The 23,630-nt window shown below is 41.8% G+C and overlaps 1 protein-coding gene across 1 annotated transcript in view; it reads right to left on the bottom strand.

Moving 5' to 3' along the window:
* Positions 1–2,159: 2,159 nt before the first annotated feature.
* The window catches only part of LOC137331343 (uncharacterized), an 86,021-nt gene continuing 64,550 nt past the window's right edge, over positions 2,160–23,630 (bottom strand). The window contains exons 8-11 of the mRNA XM_067995076.1: positions 22,395–22,518; positions 14,119–14,225; positions 11,627–11,736; positions 2,160–7,287 (exon numbers count right to left, since the gene is read on the bottom strand). Coding sequence (XP_067851177.1) covers positions 7,276–7,287; positions 11,627–11,736; positions 14,119–14,225; positions 22,395–22,518 — 353 coding nt within the window. The 3' untranslated portion in view covers positions 2,160–7,275. The remainder of the gene's footprint in view (positions 7,288–11,626; positions 11,737–14,118; positions 14,226–22,394; positions 22,519–23,630) is intronic.

Here is a 23,630-nt window from a genome sequence, read left to right as displayed (position 1 = left end):
GTTAGGAGATAATTTCTTTATACAGTGAATTGTTAGAGCATGGACTGCTTTGCTACAGGGAGCAGTTGAGGAATCTTTTAAGACAAGTGTAGATAAACATTTGAAGCAGGAAGATACAGAATGATGGGGAAAGACCATAGCAGTGGGACTAGTTTTGACTTTTTATCAATGCCCTCAACCACGATAGCCTATATGTCTATGCTATCAACATGCTTTCTGGAAATCCATCAATTTAATTTAAATTTAATTTAGAAACACTTTACTGAAAGGTTTAAATCATCAAAAAACAATGTGGGCATTTTGAGCTTACTTCAGACCCAGCTTTATCACTCTATTGGTATCCAGAAGAGATACCAATAGAGTGATACTGTAGGATTTCCCATTGGAAATCCTACAGTATAAAGTCATTGAGGAGAGGAAAAGAATGAAAGAGAAAGAGCGATTTTGTCCTTAGGTCCTACTTATCTTACTTTAGGAACCAAATGCACTCCCTTATCAATGTCATTATTACCCAGTAAGCAGCCTCCGAAATCAATGAAAGCAATCAGTCATCTGCTACATTTTAAAATCCCACATTTGGCAGGCGTCTAATGCACAAAATTACAACCTCCCACCCTCCTGCTTCAGTGTTGTGATCGCATACTAATGCAAGGCCTATATGGACTCTTCTGATAATTTAGTTCCCTTTCTTTTTCTCCCTAGCAAGATAGGATTACCCATCCATTGTGCAAATTAAAGTGCTCTATTAAAAGTACTGGGCCTGCAGTTTTAATAGAATTCCTTCACTTGCACTGTGGGTACTGGGATAGCCTCTCCACCTAGCTTTTTCTTGCTGGAGATTAAGACAAAGCTGGAGAAAACGAGATAGTAGCACTGTCAAGCTTTTGGATTTTTGATGGTTTTCTTTTCTTCACAGAAATGATTTGGGACCAAGTTCAAGTTTAATGCTTAAGTGTTGTGTTTTAAAACAAAGTGCATTCACACTGGTTTAAAAAAAGCCTCAGGCTGCAAGCCTTTTAAAGCTAGGCAAGTCAGCTTGTGGAATATCACAGCTTACTCCAGAATGTTGCTTGTTCTGTTTGTCAGAGAGAAAGAATAAATGAGACCATTACCGTCAGGCCTCGTTATGGACTGATTTAAGTTTCTGCTGTTTGAATCATCCACATGTGGTAAATTAAACACAACAGAAACAATGTTCCACTATGATTTAGTATTTCATATGCTTAAATTAAGTAATTCTAATAGTGCCAAACTGTTTGATATAATGTAGCATACTGCTGTTTCAAAATGACTAGACTTGGATTTCTATTCGAAGGAAGTCAGTAACCAGTGACTGGTTTTATTGCAGGTAGCTTCCGCATGACTGATCCTCCACTCTGCTACCCAGTTAGCTTTAGATTTTTTGCAAAAATCTTCTAGACATTTACTGGTCATAATGGTGGGGCTCTTAGCATTGTATATTTCAGATGATCAAGTTTCTGCACCTTCTGCAGATTTTGCTGAAAATCTTCCATCTCAAAGTAACAATCAGATTCGTATCAGTAAATCCCAAATTCAAACTTTCCTTTATTTAAATGGTCTTTTAGCAATTGTATTATAAAGGAAATTTAGTTTATAGCAAACTTATGAATAAATTCTTTTCTAAATGCAGTGTCAAATACTTGTTATTCCATTTCACAAGGTCTGTCTGTAATTTCAACTCTTCCTTTCTCATCTCTAGTTAGGCGGTTTAAGTCATAAATGCTTTACCAGACATTGCCTTTACCCAACACTGTCGTCTTCACATTCTGTTTATAAGACACAAAGGGGAAGATTTTTACTGTTTGCTATTTATAGTGAAATCGTCAGTGCATTTATAAAGAATGCATTTACGAATAAGTAACAAACAGCGGTTCTCTTTCCCCAAGTAGTTACACCAAGATTAAACTCATGCAGGGGACACCAAGAATGGATTGAAGCAGTGACCATCCAGACAACATTTCTAATTCCTGTCAGAATTATATCACCAGCGTTGCCATCCTTATTTCTGATTATAGCTGACTGTTACAGGTAGGTCAGTATGCACTTACACTACATGTCGGACAGTTACAAAGACCATCTTGCAGAAAAAAGAAATTTTATTGTATTCCCATAAAAGATGGCATTACAGTATCATGGTGCTTTCACTGTTTTCGTGTTCAACAGTCCAATGAACGTTTCTGTAAGTGAGTTGCGTACAACCTGTAATCTGCATCTAGTTACGCTCTGCCTTAGGAGAGTGTGTGGACCTGAGGATTTATAATTATCTCACTTGCAGTTCTGCTGTTAGATTAAGTGCAGTTTCATGCTATGCTCCGACACTCACTTTGGATAGGCAAAAATAGTACAGAGTGGCGATTTGACAGGCTAACGCATGTAATCAAATTTATTAAAAATATCAGGTAGAATTATAAAATACAGAGGACAGGAATATTGCAGTGCAAGACAATTAGGATTTATAACATGCAGCTTATCAGAGATCTCCTCAGCCCTTCTCCAACATAACAGTTTCTTGGAATTAAAAAATGGCCTAATAGAATAATACAAACCCCTCAGGACTCCCCTGGTAAAAGATAACTTTCCAGACTTCTTGTGGCCCTTGGATGTTATCTTCAGCCATATCCTTCAGATATGGAGTTTCACGTGGGATAAGTAAGCCCAGTGCTCATTGAGCTCCGAAATCTAACCATTCTTCAGAATCCAACAATAACCAAAGAACAGCAGATAGACCGCGGCTTATATTGCTTAATTTTTTTTGAAATATGAAGCATTTCTTTGAAGAAGGCTAACAGATGAATTTTAAATATATTGCCAAACAGAAGTACAATGGGATAACACTCCATAGCTTTAAGGCAACCCATGACTATTTTCCCATGTACCAGTTAGCCAGTTTTACCGTGCAACCACAATGAAATTACATTACACCGATGCTCAGTTTGGGTTCCGCCAGGACCACTCAGCTCCAGACCTCATTACAGCCTTGGTCTAAACATGGACAAAAGAGCTGAATTCCAGAGGTGAAATGAGAGTGACTGCCCTTGACATCAAGGCAGCATTTGACCGAGTGTGGCACCAAGGAGCCCTAGTAAAATTGAAGTCAATGGGAATCAGGGGGAAAACTCTCCAGTGGCTGGAGTCATACCTAGCACAAAGGAAGATGAGTGGTTGTTGGAGGCCAGTCATCTCAGCCCCAGGACATTGCTGCAGGAGTTCCTCAGGGCAGTGTCCTAGGCCCAACCATCTTCAGCTGCGTCATCAATGACCTACCCTCCATCATAAGGTTGAAAATGGGGATGTTCGCTGATAATTGCACAGTGTTCAGTTCCATTCGCAACCCCTCAGATAATGAAGCTGTCCGTGCCCGCATGCAGCAAGACCTGGACAACATCCAGGCTTGGGCTGATAAGTGGCAAGTAACATTCGCACCAGACAAGTGCCAGGTAATGACCATCTCCAACAAGAGAGTCTAACCACCTCCCCTTGACATTCAACGGCATTACCATCGCCGAATCCCCCACCAGCAACATCCTGGGGGTCACCATTGACCAGAAACTTAACTGGACCAGCCACATAAATACTGTGGCTACAAGAGCTGGTCAGAGGCTGGGTATTCTGCGGTGAGTGACTCACCTCCTGATTCCCCAAAGCCTTTCCACCATCTACAAGGCACAAGTCAGGAGTGTGATGGAATACTCTCCACTTGCCTGGATGGGTGCAGCTCCAACAACACTCAAGAAGCTCGACACCATCCAGGACAAAGCAGCCCACTTGATTGGCACCCCATCCACCACCCTAAACATTCACTCCCTTCACCACCGACGCACTGTGGTTGCAGTGTGTACCATCCACAGGATGCACTGCAGCAACTCGGCAAGGCTTCTTCGACAGCACCTCCCAAACCCGCGACCTCTACTACTTAGAAGGACAAGAGCAGCAGGCACATGGGAACAACACCAACTGCATGTTCCCCTCCAAGTCACACACCATCCCGACTTGGGAAATTTATCGCCGTTCCTTCATCGTCGCTGGTTCAAAATCCTGGAACTCCCTACCTAACAGCACTGTGGGAGAACCTTCACCACACAGACTGCAGCGGTTCAAGAAGGCGGCTCACCACCACCTTCTCAAGGGCAATTGGGGATGGGCAATAAATGCCGGCCTCGCCAGCGAAGCCCACATCCCATGAATGAATAAAAAAAACCCCAAAAAGTGACATAATTCAATCCTTTACCACAGTGAATATACACATTTGGCTTATTATTTTGCCTTGTTTTCAAATCCCTCCATGGCCTCACCCCTCCCTATTTCTGTAACCTCCTGTAGCCCTACAACCCTCCGAGCTCTCTGCGCTCCTCAATTGTTGCTCCACCATTGGCGGCTGTGCCTTCAGCTGCCTAGGCCCTAAGCTCAGGAATTCCCTCCCTAAACCTCTCTGCCTCTCTACCCCTCTCTCCTCCTTTAAAATGCTCCTTAAAACCTACCTCTTTGAGCAAGCTTTTGGTCACCTGCCCTAATATCTCAGGATATTAGGACAGGTGTCAAATTTTGTTTGCTAACGGGAAATTCTACTAAGTTAAAGGTGCGCTATAAATACACGTTGTTGTTATTATGGATTCGGTCTCATCTCCTATGTCTTGTCTCTTTCTCATCCCTTCCTCCTCCCACTTCATCTCAAAGACATAAATACTCTAAACTTTTAACTGTATTTCAGTGCTTCTAAATGCCAGTTTATATTCTGGGCACATTTTAGAGCTGGTATAATTAGGCTTTAATAAATTGCAGGAGATGGGCAAAGTTGCTGACAATGTCCCTAATGAATACATTTAACAGGGCACAAAATTGGCTGCGTACAGTAATTTTGATTCATGCACCAATGAACATAGTAAGTATACAAACAGCTAATAGTAGCATTTCCAATTCGTGAACTTCACATAGCCATTTAAAATAAACAAGTTAATGCCCGTGTATAGACAGCATATACTGGAATATAAAGGGTAACTTGCCATCCTGGAGGAACTGCATTCACAGGGAACATGGGTTGGAGATAGGGCAACAGCATTATAGCTGATTCTCTGCATCATGACCTGTGTGCACGGGTCCCTACTGGGAGTGTGGAATTGCCCTCAGTTTATATGTGTTAAGCACTCGTATATGAGATTTGCTGTTCAGAATTTCTACCCTTTCATTTTCTTTGAAAGTGTTAGCAATTTCTTTCCCATACTTTCATTTTCGCATGAACCTACATAACCCCATGTATTTACCCTACAGCTGATATTCATTAGAACACTCATAAGAATACCACAATCATGTTTATAATGGGCCAGATTTTACTGTTAAAATAACGGTGAGGATATTGGCACTCACCGTTATTTTGAAGGGTGCTGTCCAAGATGGGCCACTCCACCGTTAGCTTTGTGAAAACGGCATCTCGCTGTCTGACTCATCATTGAAATGCATTGGATGGCATGAAGTTGCTGTATTTGCACGGTAGATACGAACTAAATTCGCCACAGAAAGTTAATTCTTGTCCATTCCAATCTACATACCCTTTTAATGATGTGATAAGTGTTAATTATTGCCAATCAAACTCTCTGGCACTGAAAATTAACTATTAGAAGTGTGGAGTCTCAGTCGTTCAGGCATTAATTGTGTGGGAGATTTAAAAAATGTTAAATTTAACATTTTTATTTTACTTTTCCTTTCTGCCTCTTTTTTCTCTCTCTTATTCCAATCTTTCTTTCCCTTGCTTTATTGCTCTTTCTATACCTGATTTGACATTGAATTCACCCACTGTAATTTACACTTCCTTCTCAGTCCTTGCACTGTTTATTTCTCAGTCCTTTAATCTGATTGGTTAAGGAGATACACAGTTGGTTGCCCTGTTCACTCAGGTCCCAGATGCCCTGTTACCCTCGCTGTGACGTTCTCAGCTCACACTTCCAGCAACTTGCCACGCAAAAAATTTAAAAACCTAAATGTGCAACGGCAAGTCTAACTAACAGCAGATGCCATTAGATGCCCTGCCACAGCAAATTATAGCCCAATGTAAATCGATGGGATTCCCAAGTATAAATTTTAACATTAACTTTTTTTCTTGTGATTATGTACAGGGACGTATGGGGACATACCTGCTACAATTGTGCCTGCATTTTAAAAGCAGTAGCAAATACAATTTCAGTATTTTGGAAATGCAATTTCATTTTTTGGAGGCATTGGGATCTGGGACAAATTCTTCAAAACAAGACCCAAATGAGTTCCCTAACGTGCAACATGATGCAAATATAGAAAAAATTGAGAATTGAGTCCCTCTGCCATTTCACACTGCCTTACTTCCTACATTATTATTAAATACTATTCTAAAATCAAGGAGAACTGCTCCACCAAAACCTATTAATTAATTCAAAAATTCTACAGCTCAGATTGCACTTCCTATATACTTGTTTTTATATTTTCTGAGTGATATAAAAAAAGTTCCATGTGGAGGTGAAAAAGAAAACAAAATCAGTTTCTCTCAGTAAAATTGCAATATACTCAAAATCTCCTTTGTGAATTATGAAATAAGCCAACTGAAGAATTGGTTCTATATTTGAAAATCATATCTTCACCGATTAAAACACTAGGTTATGTTATTCAGAGTAACTTCTTCATTAATCATTTTGACAAAGTCTTGTACATGCATGAATAGTTAATAAGAAAAGTCAAAAGTAAATCACTGTCTGTTGTGATAATCTCCAAAACGTTTAGTCCTGTCTTTTCATTTTGCATTAGAGCCTTTAGTCCATTTGGAAATTAGTTCAGAATGATTTGTTAAATCTGATGTTATATGCAACTTTCATAACCATCAGATATTATTTGAGCATTTTATAAGATAATATGGGCAGCTTGTTAAATATATAATACTCTGTAGTACAGAAGGATAATTTACTTATAAGCGTGAGGCCTAATTTTCTCCATCATCAAGCCAACATTGATCTGCTGCAAAAGGAATGCAAAACGCATATAATGGACCTCAGTCTCTTTTAAAAATTGGAACAGTGGTTCACTTCCCCCTATACAAACATTTTTCATTAGAGCACAGAAACTTTCTGGAAACATTATGAAGGCTATACATCATACAATACACGAGATTAAGATCTGTTTTCAAGATTCTGAGAATGAGTTCTACGTTGATAAGTTGAAAAGGAAACTGGATCTGTAAGCTCCGTATAAAACTGGATCTGGTACTTCTGGAAGTCACTGATCCATCAATCCATTTTATCACTTCTTTTTCTGTAAAATAAATTAGATTATCATTGAGATATTTTTTCCGCCACCAATTTCTCCCCTCCTGAAGGTGTCGACTCCTTGCTGTAGTGAGATTCCATGGGTCACCATCCAGTACTTTGCCCAAATCACCATTATTCATGCATCAGCCTTCACAGTGAGTGATGGCATGCTATTCACAGCTGCCCCCAATCTTGTCCGCATCCAATATTCACACATGCTTACTTCCAGGTGGGGTCACTGGAAATTGCTCAGGAGTGTGAACACTGGTCACTTTTTCCTTCCTTAACCCTGGGGTTCTGGGGCCAGTTGTTGCCATTCTACTGATTATAGGAAAAAGAAAACACCATTCAGCCCTGTTATCTAGGCCCATTTCAGGACTTCATGTAACCATTCAAGAATATCTTTTCCTAACTCAAATCCATATGCCTCTACTCCTTAGTAAATCAACAATTAATCAAATTCCTTTGTAGAAGTTTGAATGGAGCCTGTATTACAGTAGGTGGCAGTCTTTTCCATAAACTGATGATTTAAAGTTATTCTATAGATGCTAAGCTTGCAGTTTCCTCTTCTTACAGTATTCATGTTCTCCAGTTCCATAATCATGGTTTTTATACAAAATAACTGCTCTAGACTACCTTACCCATTCCCTTCATTACTTAAAAAATTTGAAGCATGTCCCTCTTACTCTTCTTTCTAAGAAGAATAGAATTAATTTCCTTAGCTTCTTTTTGTGAATCAATCATTCTATAATTTGGAATTCTTACTGTCCTTCTCTGAATTTATTCCTCTGCCTCCATCATTCTGTAAATATAGGCACACTGCAGTCACGAGGAGGAGATCCCCATAAGCTAGAAAGGCAATTAGGATGTACTAATCTTTTTTTGTATGAGCAGGGAGATTAGTAGAGTTGTTCATTCACTCAAACAAAATAGGTTACTCATCGAAAGTATGCTTCACTTTTTGAATTCTCCTTCATATGATGGAAAATAACTGTACTTCATGTGCGTAATGTTCAGAATGTTTGTTATTTTAATAGCATGCTGCAACGTCCATTCAGTGATCATCCCCTTTCCACCCTGTGTACCACTCTTGTCTCCTTTTGACTAGCATTACCAAAGCAACTTATTTCCCCTTCAATAAATATAGACATGGCCCATTTATTTTTAAATTCTATGGTTTTCATTTCATTGGGCTCGATGTTAGCAGGGCTGCGGGTTTGCGGCGGGGGGGCTATTGGGCACGTGGGTAACGCGCCCGGCGAAATCAGTCTGCCCCCCGCGCGATCGCAGCCTAATTGGATCCACTTACCTGGTCTTCCGGGTTCCCCACTGCTGATCTGCGCGGCGGGCGGACTGCGCATGTACAGTAAGATCTGTCAGCTGGAGGAGCTCTATTTAAAGGGGCAGTCCTCCACTGACAGATGCTGCAACAAATAGCAAAAATTACAGCATGGAGCAGCCCAGGGGGAAGGCTGCTCCCAGTTTAATGATGCCTCACTCCAGGTATCATTAGATGGGGTGAGGAGGAGGGGGAGGACAGAGATCTTCCCCCCGGCGGGCGGGAGGAAGCGGCTTGCCTCTGCCACCAGGAAGGCCTGGCTTGAGGTGGCAGAGGAGGTCACCTACACCACCAACATATCGCCCACCTGCATACAGTGCAGGAGGCGCTGCAATGACCTAAGTAGGTCAGCCAAAGTGAGTACACTTACTCATTCCCCTACACTCCGTCTGCCACATCACCACCCCCACCCCACATCTCCTTCTGCACTGCCAACACTACTCTATCACATCACCCCTCATACCCACTCAAACCTCATCCTCATCTTACCTGCACTTATTCACCTCGCCAGTACTCATCCCACCACTACCACTCAACCCAATCCTCATACAATCTCATGGCTCTATCTCATACTCACCCTCTCATGCATCTCTTTCACGGTCAGCTTCACTCAACCTGCCACTACCTGTGCTGCAGCCACAGGGCATGCATCACATATGTGCAGTAGGAAGCATAAGGCAAACGTGTCGTGAGCATGAAGGGGATGCACAAGGGTGTTTGAGGGTTTGTCATGGTTTTTACTTATATTGAATTTCTGACCAACTCACATTACATATTATATTGGCACCACTACTGCCACGTCTTTGCGAATCTTGTCTGGTTTGTGCAATAATGCCCTTTCCTGAGGATCACAATGAAGACCCACAACTGATGACACCCATTGTGTCACTGCAGAGTGGGTGTAGGTGTATTTGCAAGACTCTTTTGTGCAGATGACTGAGAGATGTCGGCGATGTCCCCGGTGGCACCCTGGAAGGATGTGGAGGAGAAGTTGTTGAGGACAGTGGTGACTTTGACAGCGACAGGTAAGAAGACGGTACTCGGGCCAGCCAGGAGCAGCTCAGCATGGAGGAAGCTGCAGATGTCCACAACTACATGTCGAGTGACTCTGAGCCTCTCTGTGCACTGCTGCTCAGAGAGGTCCAGGAAGCTAAGCCTCGGTCTGTGGACCCTGTGGTGAGGGTAGTGCCCTCTGCGACGCATCTCTCTCTCTGCGGTTGCCCTCCCTTCTGCTGTGCAGGTGGATGTGTCACAGCACTGTGTTGTGGAGCTCCATGTGTCAGAGGTGGACGGCGTGGCTGGCGAGGCTGGTGATGCTGTTCGCCCTCCGAGGAGGTCATGACTGCAGCTATGGTGGCCCTCATCCAGAAGATGTACATCTGAGGGGGTCCGCAAGGTAGGTACATGTCTCTGGACCCCGGGGTAAGTGTGGAAGTTGATGAATTTTCTTGTCAGGAGGAGGGTGGTGGAGGCCAAACTTTGTCCCAAGTGACAGAGTGGCCTCCTGCAATGAGTGAGGGTCTCCCTCTCCCACCTGTCAAATGGACCTTTGCAGCTGCCACAGGCTGACAGCTGCAACACGTCCATTTCAATTGGGAGTGTTTCCCCCAGTATAGGAAACCGTCCCAGTTGTCTCTAAAATCCCACCCCTCCTCACATACTCACTTAATCAGGTCTGTTAATGACCTGAAATAGCTAGATAAATATTGTTAAGTGTCACCCTGCCATCTTTAATTGCCGGCGGGAGTCCCACATGCGGGGGCTGCGCGCGCACGTCGGCGTGTCTGTGGGGAACCCGGAAGTGGGCGGGTTGGAGCCGGGCTCCGAACCCGCTCCGGGATTCCCCGATTTTCGGAGCTCCCCCGCCTGGAACTCACCCGATAGCAGGTGCTAAAATGAAGCCCAATATTTCCTTTTTCCTGCCCCCACTGAGCTTCACAGGAGTCCCCAAACTTAATATCTTAAATCATGCATGTCTGTACAGGAGCTTTGCCTCATTAATGACACCTTCAATCCCATATTCAGGGCATCACAAGTTTTTAGTGCTGAAGTTTGGCTGTTTGCATACATATATTTTGATACATAATATATCTTGACCATGGTTAGCCCTAAATAGTTTTCTGATAATTGAATAACAGTGTAACTGAAACTGAAGCATACTTTTTGAAATTGACAACTGAATCTATATTTCTGCAGATTGTTAAACTGCAATTCTTTAGTTGCCTTTAGATAGTCACCTATTATAGAGGGGTGACAGGCCAATCAGGGGGCAGACGAAGGTTCGATCAGCTAATCCAGGGGCCAACAAGAAAGTTGAAAAACAAAACAAAACACACACAGAAAAAATTATAAAAAGCGATTACAGATAGTAGTTTCCTGGTTTTAAATATGTAGAAACAAAATAATAGTGTCCAATGACACAGTTCACTAGAAGATCCAGGGGATAAGACTCTCCCTACCTGCAGTGGCTGGCCTGCTGCCAAGGTGTGTGTAGTGGGAGGAGGGGAGAACAAGAATGGCGGTATATGGATTCAGGTGCCTCCATAATGGAGTGGTGTAGGTGCCTGGAAGGCCCTGGTGGCATAAACGTTGAGGGATGTGGTGATCTTCACAGCCACTAGTAGTACAGCATAGATGGTTGACTGTCCCTGCAGCTTTTCATGGATCAGGTGGCATACCTCAGTCACAGCCTCGCTCATTCACTGCAATGTGGTATGCCCAGGTAGCTGACTATTGTCTTGATAGTACCTGCTACAAGTCATGCACTCCATACCCTCTGTACCCCAGACAGTCCACTTCTCCTGCTGCTCCACTGCAGTATGCCTGCCAATGAGTACGCCCATGTTCACAGATACAAGCTACTCTGTATGATTCTCTTTTTTCACTGCTGTGATGATATTTTGATTTTTTTTTTGTTAAGCTCACTAACTCTGGGTCTAAACTAGTATGAAATACTCACTCAGTTTTCAATGCCATTCTGCAGCTGTTATATGCTTTGGTTTACCTTCTTTTTCTTTTTGGTTTTCTTGAGCTTTTTGGTGTGTTTCAAAATGCTGCTAAAGTTATCCGCATTCATTTGGGCTGTCACTTTGATTTTTAAACTCGGCAACTTTGCTGGAAACAAAAATGCACCAAGTCATTCTCATAAAAAGTGTCATGCGTTTAGCTGTGGATTAATAAATAGGATGCAGACTTATTCACAACTTCAAACGACAATGTTCCTTTTTATTTTATTGACAGGAGATGTTGTATTGTGGCCTGTCGAAATGTCAGGCTTGTGAAATTCCAGCAGGGTACAGCATAGAATCATAGAATGGTTACAGCACAGAAGGAGGCCATTCAGCCCATCGTGCCGTGCCGGCTCTCTGCAAGTGCAATCCAGCTAGTCCTGCTCCCCCGCCCTCTCCCCTTGGCCCTGCAAAATTTTTTCCTTCAAGTACTTATCCAATTCCCTTTTGAAAGCCACGATTGAATCCACTTGCACCATCCTTTCAGGCAGTGCATTCCAGATCATAATCACTCGCTGTGTAAAAAAGTTTTTCCTCATGTCGCCTTTGGTTCTTTTGCCAATTACCTTAAATCTGTGTCCTCTGGTTCTCGCCCCTTCTGCCAATGGGAACAGTTTCTCTATCTACTCTGTCTAGACCCTTCATGATTTTGGACAGCTTTATCAAATCTCCTCTCAACCTTCTCTGCTCTAAGGAAAAGGAAAACAAAATGACAGCTTCTCTAGTCTCTCCACATAACTTATTCATAATTGCAACAGCCCTTATTTTTTTAAAATTAAAAAGTCTCAATTTGCCACTTCTCTCTTTTTCCTCTTCAGAGGATTTGTCAATCACCACACAGTTTCCTGTAGATGAAGAAAGGTCAGGATCATAAACTCCACAACTGTCATGTTTGTCCAGCAAATACTTTTTTGCAGTGGCACGAGTTGGTAATGTCAATTGTTCCTCGGTTCACAGGATGAGTGCATTGTCACAGGACTCAGAAATAACAAAACGTGCTCTTGGCGGTGGTAGCTGGGCTTCGGTATTGGGTAATCCTGAGTTCAGTGCCCATAACTGCCTGGTGGGTAGATAGGTGCTCATCTATTGTGGTGGCACACTAATATCATTAATCCTTATTACATTGTCAGTGTAGAGCTATTGTGGGAAACCTCTTAGAATACAGTATTTGAGATGAAATTAGTAAGCATTTATTAATAATATATGGATTAATTAAGGACAGCCAGCACAGATTTGTTAAAGGCAAGTCAAGCTTGACAAATTTAAGAGTTTGTTTTTGAAGAAGTAACCGATTGGCTACTGCAGTAAATAGAGTGCACATGGATTTTCAGAAGGCATTTCATAAGGTATCTTACAGGAAACTTGTTAGCAAAATTAAGGTATATGGTAGAAGAGGAATTGGAGCAGCATGGATGGAAAGCTGGTTGACACACAGGAAACAAAGTGTTAGGGTAAATGAGTGTTCCGCGGAAAGGGGAAGGATTGGAAGTAGGTATCCCAGAGGTCGGTGCTGGGCCCACGTTAATTCTCAGTATATATAAAGGACTTGAGTATAGGGAACAATCTCTCAAAATTTGTTGATAACACAAAAGTAGGAGGTTTGGCAAACAGTGAGGAGAACTGTAAATGTCTTCAGGAAAACAGGTTAGTAGACTGGGCAGACTGCTGACAGGTGCAATTTAATGTGGATAAGTGTGAGGTAATACATTTTGGGAGAAAATACAAGGAATGGGGGCATACATATAGGACACGGAAGGGTATGGATGAACAGAAAGGCGTAGGGGTTCAAATATACAATACCTTTAAAGTGTAAGTACAGGTAAGTAAAGCCACAAAGTGGACAATGAAAATTGGAGTTTTATAAATAAGAATATAGAATGCAAGAGTAAAAAGTAATGATAAATTTATACAAAATATTGGTTAGGCCACAGTCAGAATACTGTGTGCTGTTTTGAGTGATCCATTATAAAAGGACATTGGCCACAGAGAATGTACAGCATAGATATACCAGGATAGTGCCATGGACGGGCAACTATAGTTTTCGGGAGAGACATGAGATATTGGGACTATTTCCACTGGAGCAATTTAAAATTATGAAAAGTTTTGATAGAGTGAACAAGGAAAGACTATTTCCTCCGATTGGGGAGTCAAGGACAAGAGGGGTCATCAATTTAAAATAATCAGAGTGTGAGGAGAAAGGGTTAGGACAAATTTATTTATACAGAGGGTTGTTGGAGCGTGGAATGCTCTGCCGCAGTAAATGGTTGAGGAAGAGACTATTGCATCTTTAAGGAAAATTGGATAAATATTTGAAGCAGAGGAAAATACAAGGCTTTACAAGGGATTAGTTTTGGTTGCTCTAGCAAAGACTCGTTATAAACACAATGTGCCAAATGGCAGCCTCTTCTGTAAATGTCTATGGTTTTATGACAAGAATTTCTAAATTGGTGATAAACTGATTAACTAATAAAACAAATTTTGAAAGTACCTTCTTTCCTTTCTCTTAAGGCATCAAGTATTTCTTTTCCACACAGCTCACCCAGGCAATTATCATCTAAATTCAGTTCAGTCAAATGATCTGAAAACTTGATCAGCCTGTGTGAAAAAATTCAATTTACAAGGCAAAGAAAAAAAGTGACAAGTGGAATGGTTCAATTCTGAATACTAGTAAAAATAAGGAATTGGGAAATATTATTAGTTTATTCCAGTATAATCGAGACAAAATTAATGCAATAAACATTTCTGTCCTATCGTTTAACAAGCTATGGTATGGATTTGCTCCATTCAAGTCGACAACAACTCAACATCACTTCCTGTCAAATCTTCTGGTTTGATTGTGGAGTTGCCACTTGTACCAGTCTATAATAACTCTGTCATTCAGGAGAACCATAGTAAATATAAAAACTTCCAGAAATCTTGAAGTGTGAATGCTATAAAGAGTAGCACACTATGGACTGTGTTCCAAAATAGTAACATGCCTCAGTCTTTCCTCTCTTAGTTTATGATGCCATCTTAACTTCTTGAGGTTGTTACTGCCTTGAAACACAATGGAAATTGCATGTTATTTAGCACATATCTCCAGTCAAGTTCTAATAAGAATATAAGAAATAGGAACAGAAGTAGGACATAAGGCCCCTCAAGCCTGCTCCGCCATTTGATAAGATCATGGCTGATCTACGACCTCAACTCCACTTTCCTGCCTATCCCCATATCCCTTGATTCCCTTAGTGTCCAAAAATCTATCGATCTCAGTCTTGAATGTACTCAACGACTGAGCATCCACAGCCCTCTGGGGTAGAGAATTCCAAATATTCACAATCCTCTGAGTGAAGAAACTGTTCCTCATCTTGGTTCTATTAGGCCGATGTCTTATCTTGAGACTATGCCCCCTACTTCCAGATTCTCCAGCCAGGGGAAACAGCCTCTCAGCATCTATCCTGTCAAGCCCATTAAGAATTTTAAATGTTTCAATGAGATCACCTTTCATTCTTCTAAACTCCAGAGAATATAGGCCCATTCTACACAATCTTTCCTCATAGGACATCCCTCTCTTCCCAGGAATCAATCTAGTGAACCTTCGTTGCACCCCCGCTAAGGCAAGTACATCCTTCCTTAGGTGTGGAGACCAAAACTGTACACAGCACTCCAGTTCTGATGAAGGGTCATCGACCTGAAACTTTAACTTTGTTTCCTTCTCTACAGATGTTGGCTGACTTGCTGAGTATTTCCAACATTTTCTGTTTTTATCACAGTACAGATGTGGTTTCACCAGAGCCCTATATAGTTGCAGCAAGACCTCTTTACTCTTATACTCCAACCCCCTTGCAACAAAGGCTAACATACCATTTGTCTTCCCAATTGCTTGCTGTACCTGCATGTTAACTTTCTGTGATTCGTGTACAAGGAAAGCCAAATCCCTCTGAACACCAACATTTCTTAGTATCTCACCTTTTAAAAAATATACTGCTTTTCTATTCTTCCTACCGAAGTGGATAATTTCACATTTTTCCACTTTATACTCCATCTGCCACCTTCTTGCTCACTCACTTAACCTGTCTATATCCCTTTGCAGCCACTTTGCATCCTCCTCACAGCTTACTTTCCCACCTAGCTTTGTATCGTCAGCAAACTTAATACATTACACTTGGTCCCTTCATCTAAGTCATTGATATATATTGTGAACAGCTGAGGCCCAAGCACTGATCCTTGCAGCACCCCACTAGTTACAGCCTGCCAACCTGAAAATGACCCGTTTATTCCTTCTCTCTGTTTTCTGTCTGTTAACCAATCCTCAATCCATGCTAATATAATACCTCTGATCCCAGGAGCCCTAATATTGTGTACAACCTCTTGCATGGCACCTTATCAGGTGCCTTTTGAAAATCCTAATATACTGCATCCATTGGTTGCCCCTTATCTACCCCGCTAGTTACACTCTCAAAATATTCTAATAGATTTCCCTTTCATAATACCGTGCTGACTCTGCCTAATCATATTATGGTTTTCTAAGTGCCCTGTTACTACATCCTTAAGAATAGATTCTAGCCTTTTCCCTACTACTGATGTCAGACTGACTGGCCTATAGTTCTCTGTTTTCTCTCGCTCTCTCCTTTCTTGAATAGCGGGGTTAGATTTGCTACCTTTCAATCCATGGGGACCGTTCTAGAATCTAGGGAATTTTGGAAGATCAAAACCAATGCATCCACTATCTCTGCAGCCACCTCTTTTAAAACCCTAGGATGTAGGCATCAGGTCCAGGGGATTTGTCGGCTTTTAGTGCCACTAATTTCTCCAGTACTTTTTCTTTACTAATCTTAATTACTTTAAGTTTCGCACTCTCATTAGGGACCCTTGGTTCCCCACTATTTCTGGTATTTTTTTGTGTCTTCTACTGTGAAGACAGATACAAAATATTTGTTTAACATTTCTGCCATTTCCTTACTCCCCATTCTAATTTCTCCTGTCTCAGCCTCTAAAGGACCCACGTTTACTTTCGCTAATCTCTTCCTTTTTGCATACTTGTAGAAGCTCTTACAATCTGTTTTTATATTTCTTGCTAGTGAACTCTCATATTCAATTTTCTTCCTTTTTATCAATTTCTTGGTCATCCTTTGCTGATTTCTAAAACCCTCCCAATCGTCAGGCTTACTACTCTTTTTAGCAACAGTATAAGCCTCTTCTTTTAATCTGATACTATCCTTAACTTCTCTAGTTAGCCACGGTTGGATCAATTTGTCTATTTGAATAAATTTGTCTTCTACAACTTAGCTCTATACATTCTCCCACTTGTCCAAGTCTACCATAACCAAACAGTAGCTGACATTGTAGAATTTTAATATTAGGATGCTCATCAATAAATACCTACACTTTCCAATTCAGCAGCACAATTCTGCATCAAGCAGGTGATAGCATGTGTTCATAGGCTTGTCATCAACATCCAGGTGTGTTGGATTGTTTGAATATTGAAAGGTACAGTAAAAATTGTAATACCAAAAAATAATCCAAATGCTGTTTGGAGCCAACCAAGCTTAAAGTCCTAACTTCAAAGAACATTAAGTGATTTCCTCAGAGCCTTTTGTCTACAAGAGATGAGTTCTAAAAGCGTAGAGGTCTTCAATGAGAACTTCAGGTCAAAGGTCCCCATAAATTTAAAGGATAGACACATCAGTTTGTGAATCAGATTTAGGTGTTGAGTGGATGCTTGATGCATTGGGTTCATTTCATAAACAAGAAGCAGGCCACTGCTAGCCAGTGGAAGATGGGAAGTGCAGATAGCAGCATTGGGCATCCATGCATGATGATCTAATAGAGTGCTATCCAGAGCGGACGGCTCTGGATTGGTTCTTAAACCAGATGAATGTTTGATCCCCATTAAGATGAATGGCACTGCTCTGCGAAGCAGGTGGCATATCCCCATTAGTGATGACACCAGAGTGCCCCTGGAGGCAAGAAAGGTTTAAATGATGGGTGCCTTGAGAGTTGCAAATTTTTAAAATCAGTAATAAGATATTTTTAATAAAAATATTATTTTATCCAACACTTTGAAGAGAAAGCACTCCCGCCAAACTTTTCTTCTTAGTAGTTGTCTACAAGAGACCTGTGTCAGATGACATGTACTCTAGAATATTTACGCACAAGAGAGAGAAAATAAGCAAAGCTTTGGTTAATATCTTTAAGGAGCTATTCCTGGAGAATAGTAAATGTTATAGCAACACTCAAAAATCTAAAACTTATAGACCAATTACCCTAACATTGGCAGTGGTGGAAAACATGAGAGCTTTATATAGAATGCTATAAATGTCTAGCTAGAGGGAACAAAGGTCATAAGAAACTAGAGGAATTAGGTTATGCATCACTTATGTGGAATTCTTTGAAGGGGTAATTAAGTTGCACATAAGAAACTTAAATGTAGTTTGTGGGACTGAAAACTGGCTTGGCAATAAGAAGCAGAAGGGAGGGAAAAGCTGTGTTTTGGGGGCAGAGACCAATGAATTTCTGTAGGGGGCTAAATTGTGCCACATAGCGGCCATTGTGTAGGCACTACGCGGACTCCTAAGCGTTGAAAATGGCGTCCGAGATGCGACGCACACTTCCGGCATGACGTGCGCAGTACGTCATATTGGTAAAGGCGTATGCCCACGCGCACTTAACGAACGCCGGCAGAAGATAAAGTAGGGAGATTATACAGTGGAACAGTGTGCAACGCTGATTTAAAGGGACAGATGCGATTTTGGAACGCCATACTCCAGCCAGTGCACTGTCTTAACCTTGCACAGCTGAACAGGTCTTAAACGGCAGGGAGGACCCCCCACCAGTGCTTTTTAAAGGGATCATGCAGGAATTACAGGTTCGTTGCTGGATCATTGCTTCTGGCTGCCGATGTATTTGTACCTGTTTTTGGAGGTCTCCTATACTTGAATACTAGGACGAGGGGACATCGCCTAAAAATTAGAGTCAGGACTTTCAGGAGTGAAGTTAGGAAACGCTTCTACATGCAAAGGGTGGTAGAAGTTTGGAACTCTCTTCCGCAAACGGCAGTTGATGCTAGCTCAATTGTTAATTTTAAATCTGAGGTTGATAGATTTTTGTTAACCAAAGGTATAAGGGATTTGGGGCTAAGGTGGGTATATAGAGTTAGGTCACAGATCAGCCATAATCTCATTGAATGGCGGAACAGGCTCGAGGGGCTATATGGCCTATTCCTGTTCCTATGTTCCTTTAATAAAGTTTCAATACTCTACAGGGTATGGGCTGGCTAGCTGACAGGCAACAGCAAGGGCACCGGCAGAGTGCAGGGGTGGGACAGGAATGCTGTCATCCTGAGAGAGTTGTAAACAATTTTACAACACCAACTTATAGTCCAGCAATTTTATTTGAAATTCACAAGCTTTTGGAGGCTTCCTCCTTCCTCAGGTGAATGTGGGATGTTTCAAATAAAATTGCTGGACTATAACTTGGTGTTGTAAAATTGTTTACAATTGTCAACCCCAGTCCATCACCGGCATCTCCACATCATCCTGAGAGAGGACAGCAGGTTCATGTCCAATGGAGCCACTGCCACTTGCTGTCTCCTATTATGCGCCACCTTCTCCTGCAAGAAAGTGGTACGTGTGTCGGTGAGTACCCTGCAAGATGTTTGGGTGACGTGGCTCTCAGTGTGTGCCAGTGTGTGCGACCTGTGGGCTGCGGGTGTGTGGCTTGCAACAGTGGTAATGTGTGAGGGTGAGATTCGAAGCATCTGTTTGGAAGAGTTGAATACTGATTGAAAGAGTCTGTTGGTATGTGGGTGATGGGGGATATAGTGTGTGGAGCAGTGGATGCGGCTAATGGTGCAGTTCGTAGTTATATTAGGAAAAAGAGGGTGATCAGGAGCAGTGTTGGCCCCTTAAAAACTGAAAGTGGGGATATTGTCATCGACAATGGGGAAATGGCGGACATGTTGAATAATTACTTTGCGTCAGTATTTACAGTAGAAAAAGAGGATAGCATTCCGGACATCCCAAGAAAACTGATATTGAATCGGAGACAGGGACTCGATAAAATTAACATTAGTAAAGCAACAGTAATGAAGAATATAATAGCACTAAAGAGTGACAAATCCCCAGGACCAGATGGTTTCCATCCCAGGGTTTTAAAGGAAGTAGGTGAGCACATTGCAGATGCCCTAACTATAATCTTTCAAAGTTCTCTAGATTCAGGAACTGTCTCTCTAGATTGGAAAATTGCACATGTCACTCCGCTTTTTAAGAAAGGAGAGAGAGGGAAACCGGGGAATTATAGACCAGTTAGCCTAACATCTGTTGTGGAGAAATTGCTGGAGTCTATAATTAAGGATAGGGTGACTGAACACCTCGAGAATTTTCAATTAATCAGAGAGAGCCAGCATGGATTTGTGAAAGGTAGGTCGTGCCTGACAAACCTGATTGAATTTTTTGAAGAGGTGACTAAAGTAGTGGACAGGGGAATGTCAATGGATGTTATTTATATGGACTTCCAGAAGGCATTTGATAAGGTCCCACATAAGAGACTGTTAGCTAAGTTAGAAGCCCATGGAATTGAGGGAAAAGTACGGACTTGGTTAGGAAATTGGCTGAGCGAAAGGCGAGAGAGAGTAGGGATAATGGGTAGGTACTCACATTGGCAGGATGTGACTAGTGGAGTCCCACAGGAATCTGTCTTGGGGCCTCAATTATTCACAATATTTATTAACGACTTAGATGAAGGCATAGAAAGTCTCATATCTAAGTTTGCCGATGACACAAAGATTGGTGGCATTGTAAGCAGTGTAGATGAAAATATAAAATTACAAAGCGATATTGATAGATTAGATGAATGGGCAAAACTGTGGCAGATGGAATTCAATGTAGACAAATGTGAGGTCATCTACTTTGGATCAAAAAAGGATAGAACAGGGTACTTCCTAAATGGTAAAAAGTTAAAAACAGTGGATGTCCAAAGGGACTTAGGGGTTCAGGTACAAAGATCATTGAAGTGTCATGAACAGGTGCAGAAAATAATCAATAAGGCCAATGGAATGCTGGCCTTTATATCTAGAGGACTGGAGTACAAGGGGGCAGAAGTTATGCTGCAGCCATACAAAACCCTGGTTAGACCGCACCTGGAGTACTGTGAGCAGTTCTGGGCACCGCACCTTCGGAAGGACATGTTGGCCTTGGAGGGAGTGCAGCGTAGGTTTACTAGAATGATACCCGGACTTCAAGGATTAAGTTACGAGGAGAGATTACACAAATTGGGGTTGTATTCTCTAGAGTTCAGAAGGTTAAGGGGTGATCTGATCGAAGTTTATAAGATATTAAGGGGAACAGATAGGGTGGATAGAGAGAAACTATTTCCACTGGTTGGGGATTTTAGGAGTAGGGGGCACAGTCTAAAAATTAGAGCCAGACCTTTCAGGAGTGAGATCAGAAAACATTTCTACACACAAAAGGTGGTAGAAGTTTGGAACTCTCTTCCGCAAATGGAAATTGATACTAGCTCAATTGCTAAATTTAAATGTGAGATGGATAGCTTTTTGGCAACCAAAGGTATTAAGGGATATGGGCCAAAGGCAGGTATATGGAGTTAGATCACAGATCAGCCATGATCTTATCAAATGGCGGAGCAGGTATGAGGGGCTGAATGGCCTACTCCTGTTCCTATGTTCCTGGATGCTACTTGACAGTTGAACTCACGCACTTTGACCACTTGTATCAAATCACTGAACTTCTTCCTGCACTGTATCCATGTTCGTGGTGCTATGCTCCTGGCATTGACCTCGTCCCCGACTGCCTCCCACTGCCTCCGGAGCATATGTCTGAAGGGTTTCTTGCCCCCCTGTAGATATAGGATGCCACTCCTTCTGTCCACCTCTTGCATCAAGGCCTCTAGTGCATTATCAGAGAACCTTAGTGCATGCTCCCTTGCAGGCCCGATACAAACTAGCATCGGCAGATTGGCAGTGCCTGGCATGCAGATTGGAGGATGTGGGACGTAGTTGTGAGTGACCTTTATTCAATGTTTTGAAAGAATTCAACAGTTTGTAAACATAAGGATGGGACCTGCCTCTGTGTTTTACGTGTGCGATTTCAGACTCCGTTCAGACCCGTATCTTATATTTTGAAAATACAACAGTCCTGCAAACTTTGAGCAGCCAAGTTGTTGCTCATTAAAAAATCCAGACTTCTCATCATCACTATATTGCAGCACAGATTCACTTCACCATTGACTTCCACCACTTCCAGCAGCTACAGTGCACCTCCCCTTTAAGAGGGGCAGGCTGCCTTTCAGTGGTGCTAGCCACCCGTGATATCTGGGCCCCCTGCTGGTGAGCAGCCACTCAACTGCGCAGGTAGTGCTGGCTACAAGCAGAAATCATGTAAAACAGCAGGCAGCACGAATGTTACGTGCTGCCTGCATCTCAACGACCAAGTGCAGGTTAATCTCGCACCGCGATCCCAGCACTCGTTTTCGGGGGTTAACCAATTTAACTCCTAGGAGTTTATTCTGATCTGATTTAGAAGAGAATACTTCTTCCAATATTATAAAATTTACTGCTATCAGGCTTATGTGGCCAGGTGACAACCATGAATTAGATAAACATTCAAAGAGATCAATGATGAACATACAAACACATAAATTAAACATTCAGAAAGATCCCTGATGATCACGCTGACACAAAAAAGACATACCTTTAAAACAGGTTAAATACTTCCATAGCTATAGTTATCAAGCTTAGTTAGATTACAAGTTATTCTTGACACTTACTGGCACAACATTTCAGTAAACATCATTGGACCCATTTTGCTTTCGTTTCCTCTTCCATCTATGCCATTATCTGCTAGGTGCAATTTGGATAACCAGGGAGCAATCTGTGGGAGTTTCTTTTTTCCTTCAAACGTTGAAAAGAAACATTTTGAAGAGAGGCATAATTTCTCATGTATCTTTATGACAATTTTCATATTGACAAATACTCCGAAAACTCTTGGATGTGGTTGAGTGGTCCGTAGGCTGCCTGGGAAAAGATAAAATCATCCGGTCTGCTGCCAGCTCAGCTCTGTGTAGGAGCCAGCAGAATTCCTGCCCCCCCCCCCCCCCCCCCCCCCCACAATTGGCAAGTTACTTGTGAGCACTGGAACAGCGTTCACAGCTCACAGATCTAATATAAATGAGACCCGGCCTTGAAAATGGTTCGGGCCTCGTGCCGATGACACACCCGATGTCCTCCTGGGATTAAAACCATTGTGGTTTGTCATGTAGAATTAAACACAGGAATAATGGATATGACTAAAAACACCAATTAAACATCAAGACTGTTACTGATCCAGGGAAAGTCTCATTCTTTTTAAGATGTGGGCATTTATTTATTTTGGTTTTTTTGTGCAAATTTTCTTGGAACTGTAAATTCTATATATTTTTGCCACAGTATTTTTGTGGGTCTTGAATTCGGTGAGAATCTAGTGTATCCTCCATCTCATTTATTTCTGTCAATTTCTGCAAGTGTTTACACATTTTGTTTTGGGGTTGGGAGATTTCTCCCTGGGTGTAACTAGAAAAATAAATATCGTAAACCAATCGCCCTGTTGTCCCCGAGGTTTGGCACACCATGTACCCACAGTTAGCCCATACAGAATAATATTGTATTCCATTCCATAATTGGTATATGGCTGCTGATGCCCTTGTGGCTCTTTTTCAAACAATAATTTTGTCTGATTTTTTTTTGAGGGATTGCAATCATATTCTGGGAAGACTTTTTTTTTTGCTTACCTCGAATTTTGCATCTTAATTCCATGGTTTTCACTTTTTTTTGTTGCTTCAATATTTTGCAGAAGACTGTTTTGGTAACATTTTGTGTGAGGTGGCATGGTTTGATTTTTAATGTTTGATTTTTGAAGAGAAGGAGCTTTTTGTGTTCTTTAAATCTAAATGTCTATGTTTCTGTTTGAGTCCTCTTTACTGCACCTTTTCTCTATGCAGTACTTGCATGTACCCATGATGGGATTC

This window comes from Heptranchias perlo, chromosome 13 (assembly GCF_035084215.1).
Source record: "Heptranchias perlo isolate sHepPer1 chromosome 13, sHepPer1.hap1, whole genome shotgun sequence".
In the NCBI taxonomy this organism is placed as follows: domain Eukaryota; kingdom Metazoa; phylum Chordata; class Chondrichthyes; order Hexanchiformes; family Hexanchidae; genus Heptranchias; species Heptranchias perlo.
The sequence above is the reverse complement of the archived record's forward strand: the minus strand, read 5'-3'. Positions and strand labels throughout refer to the sequence as shown.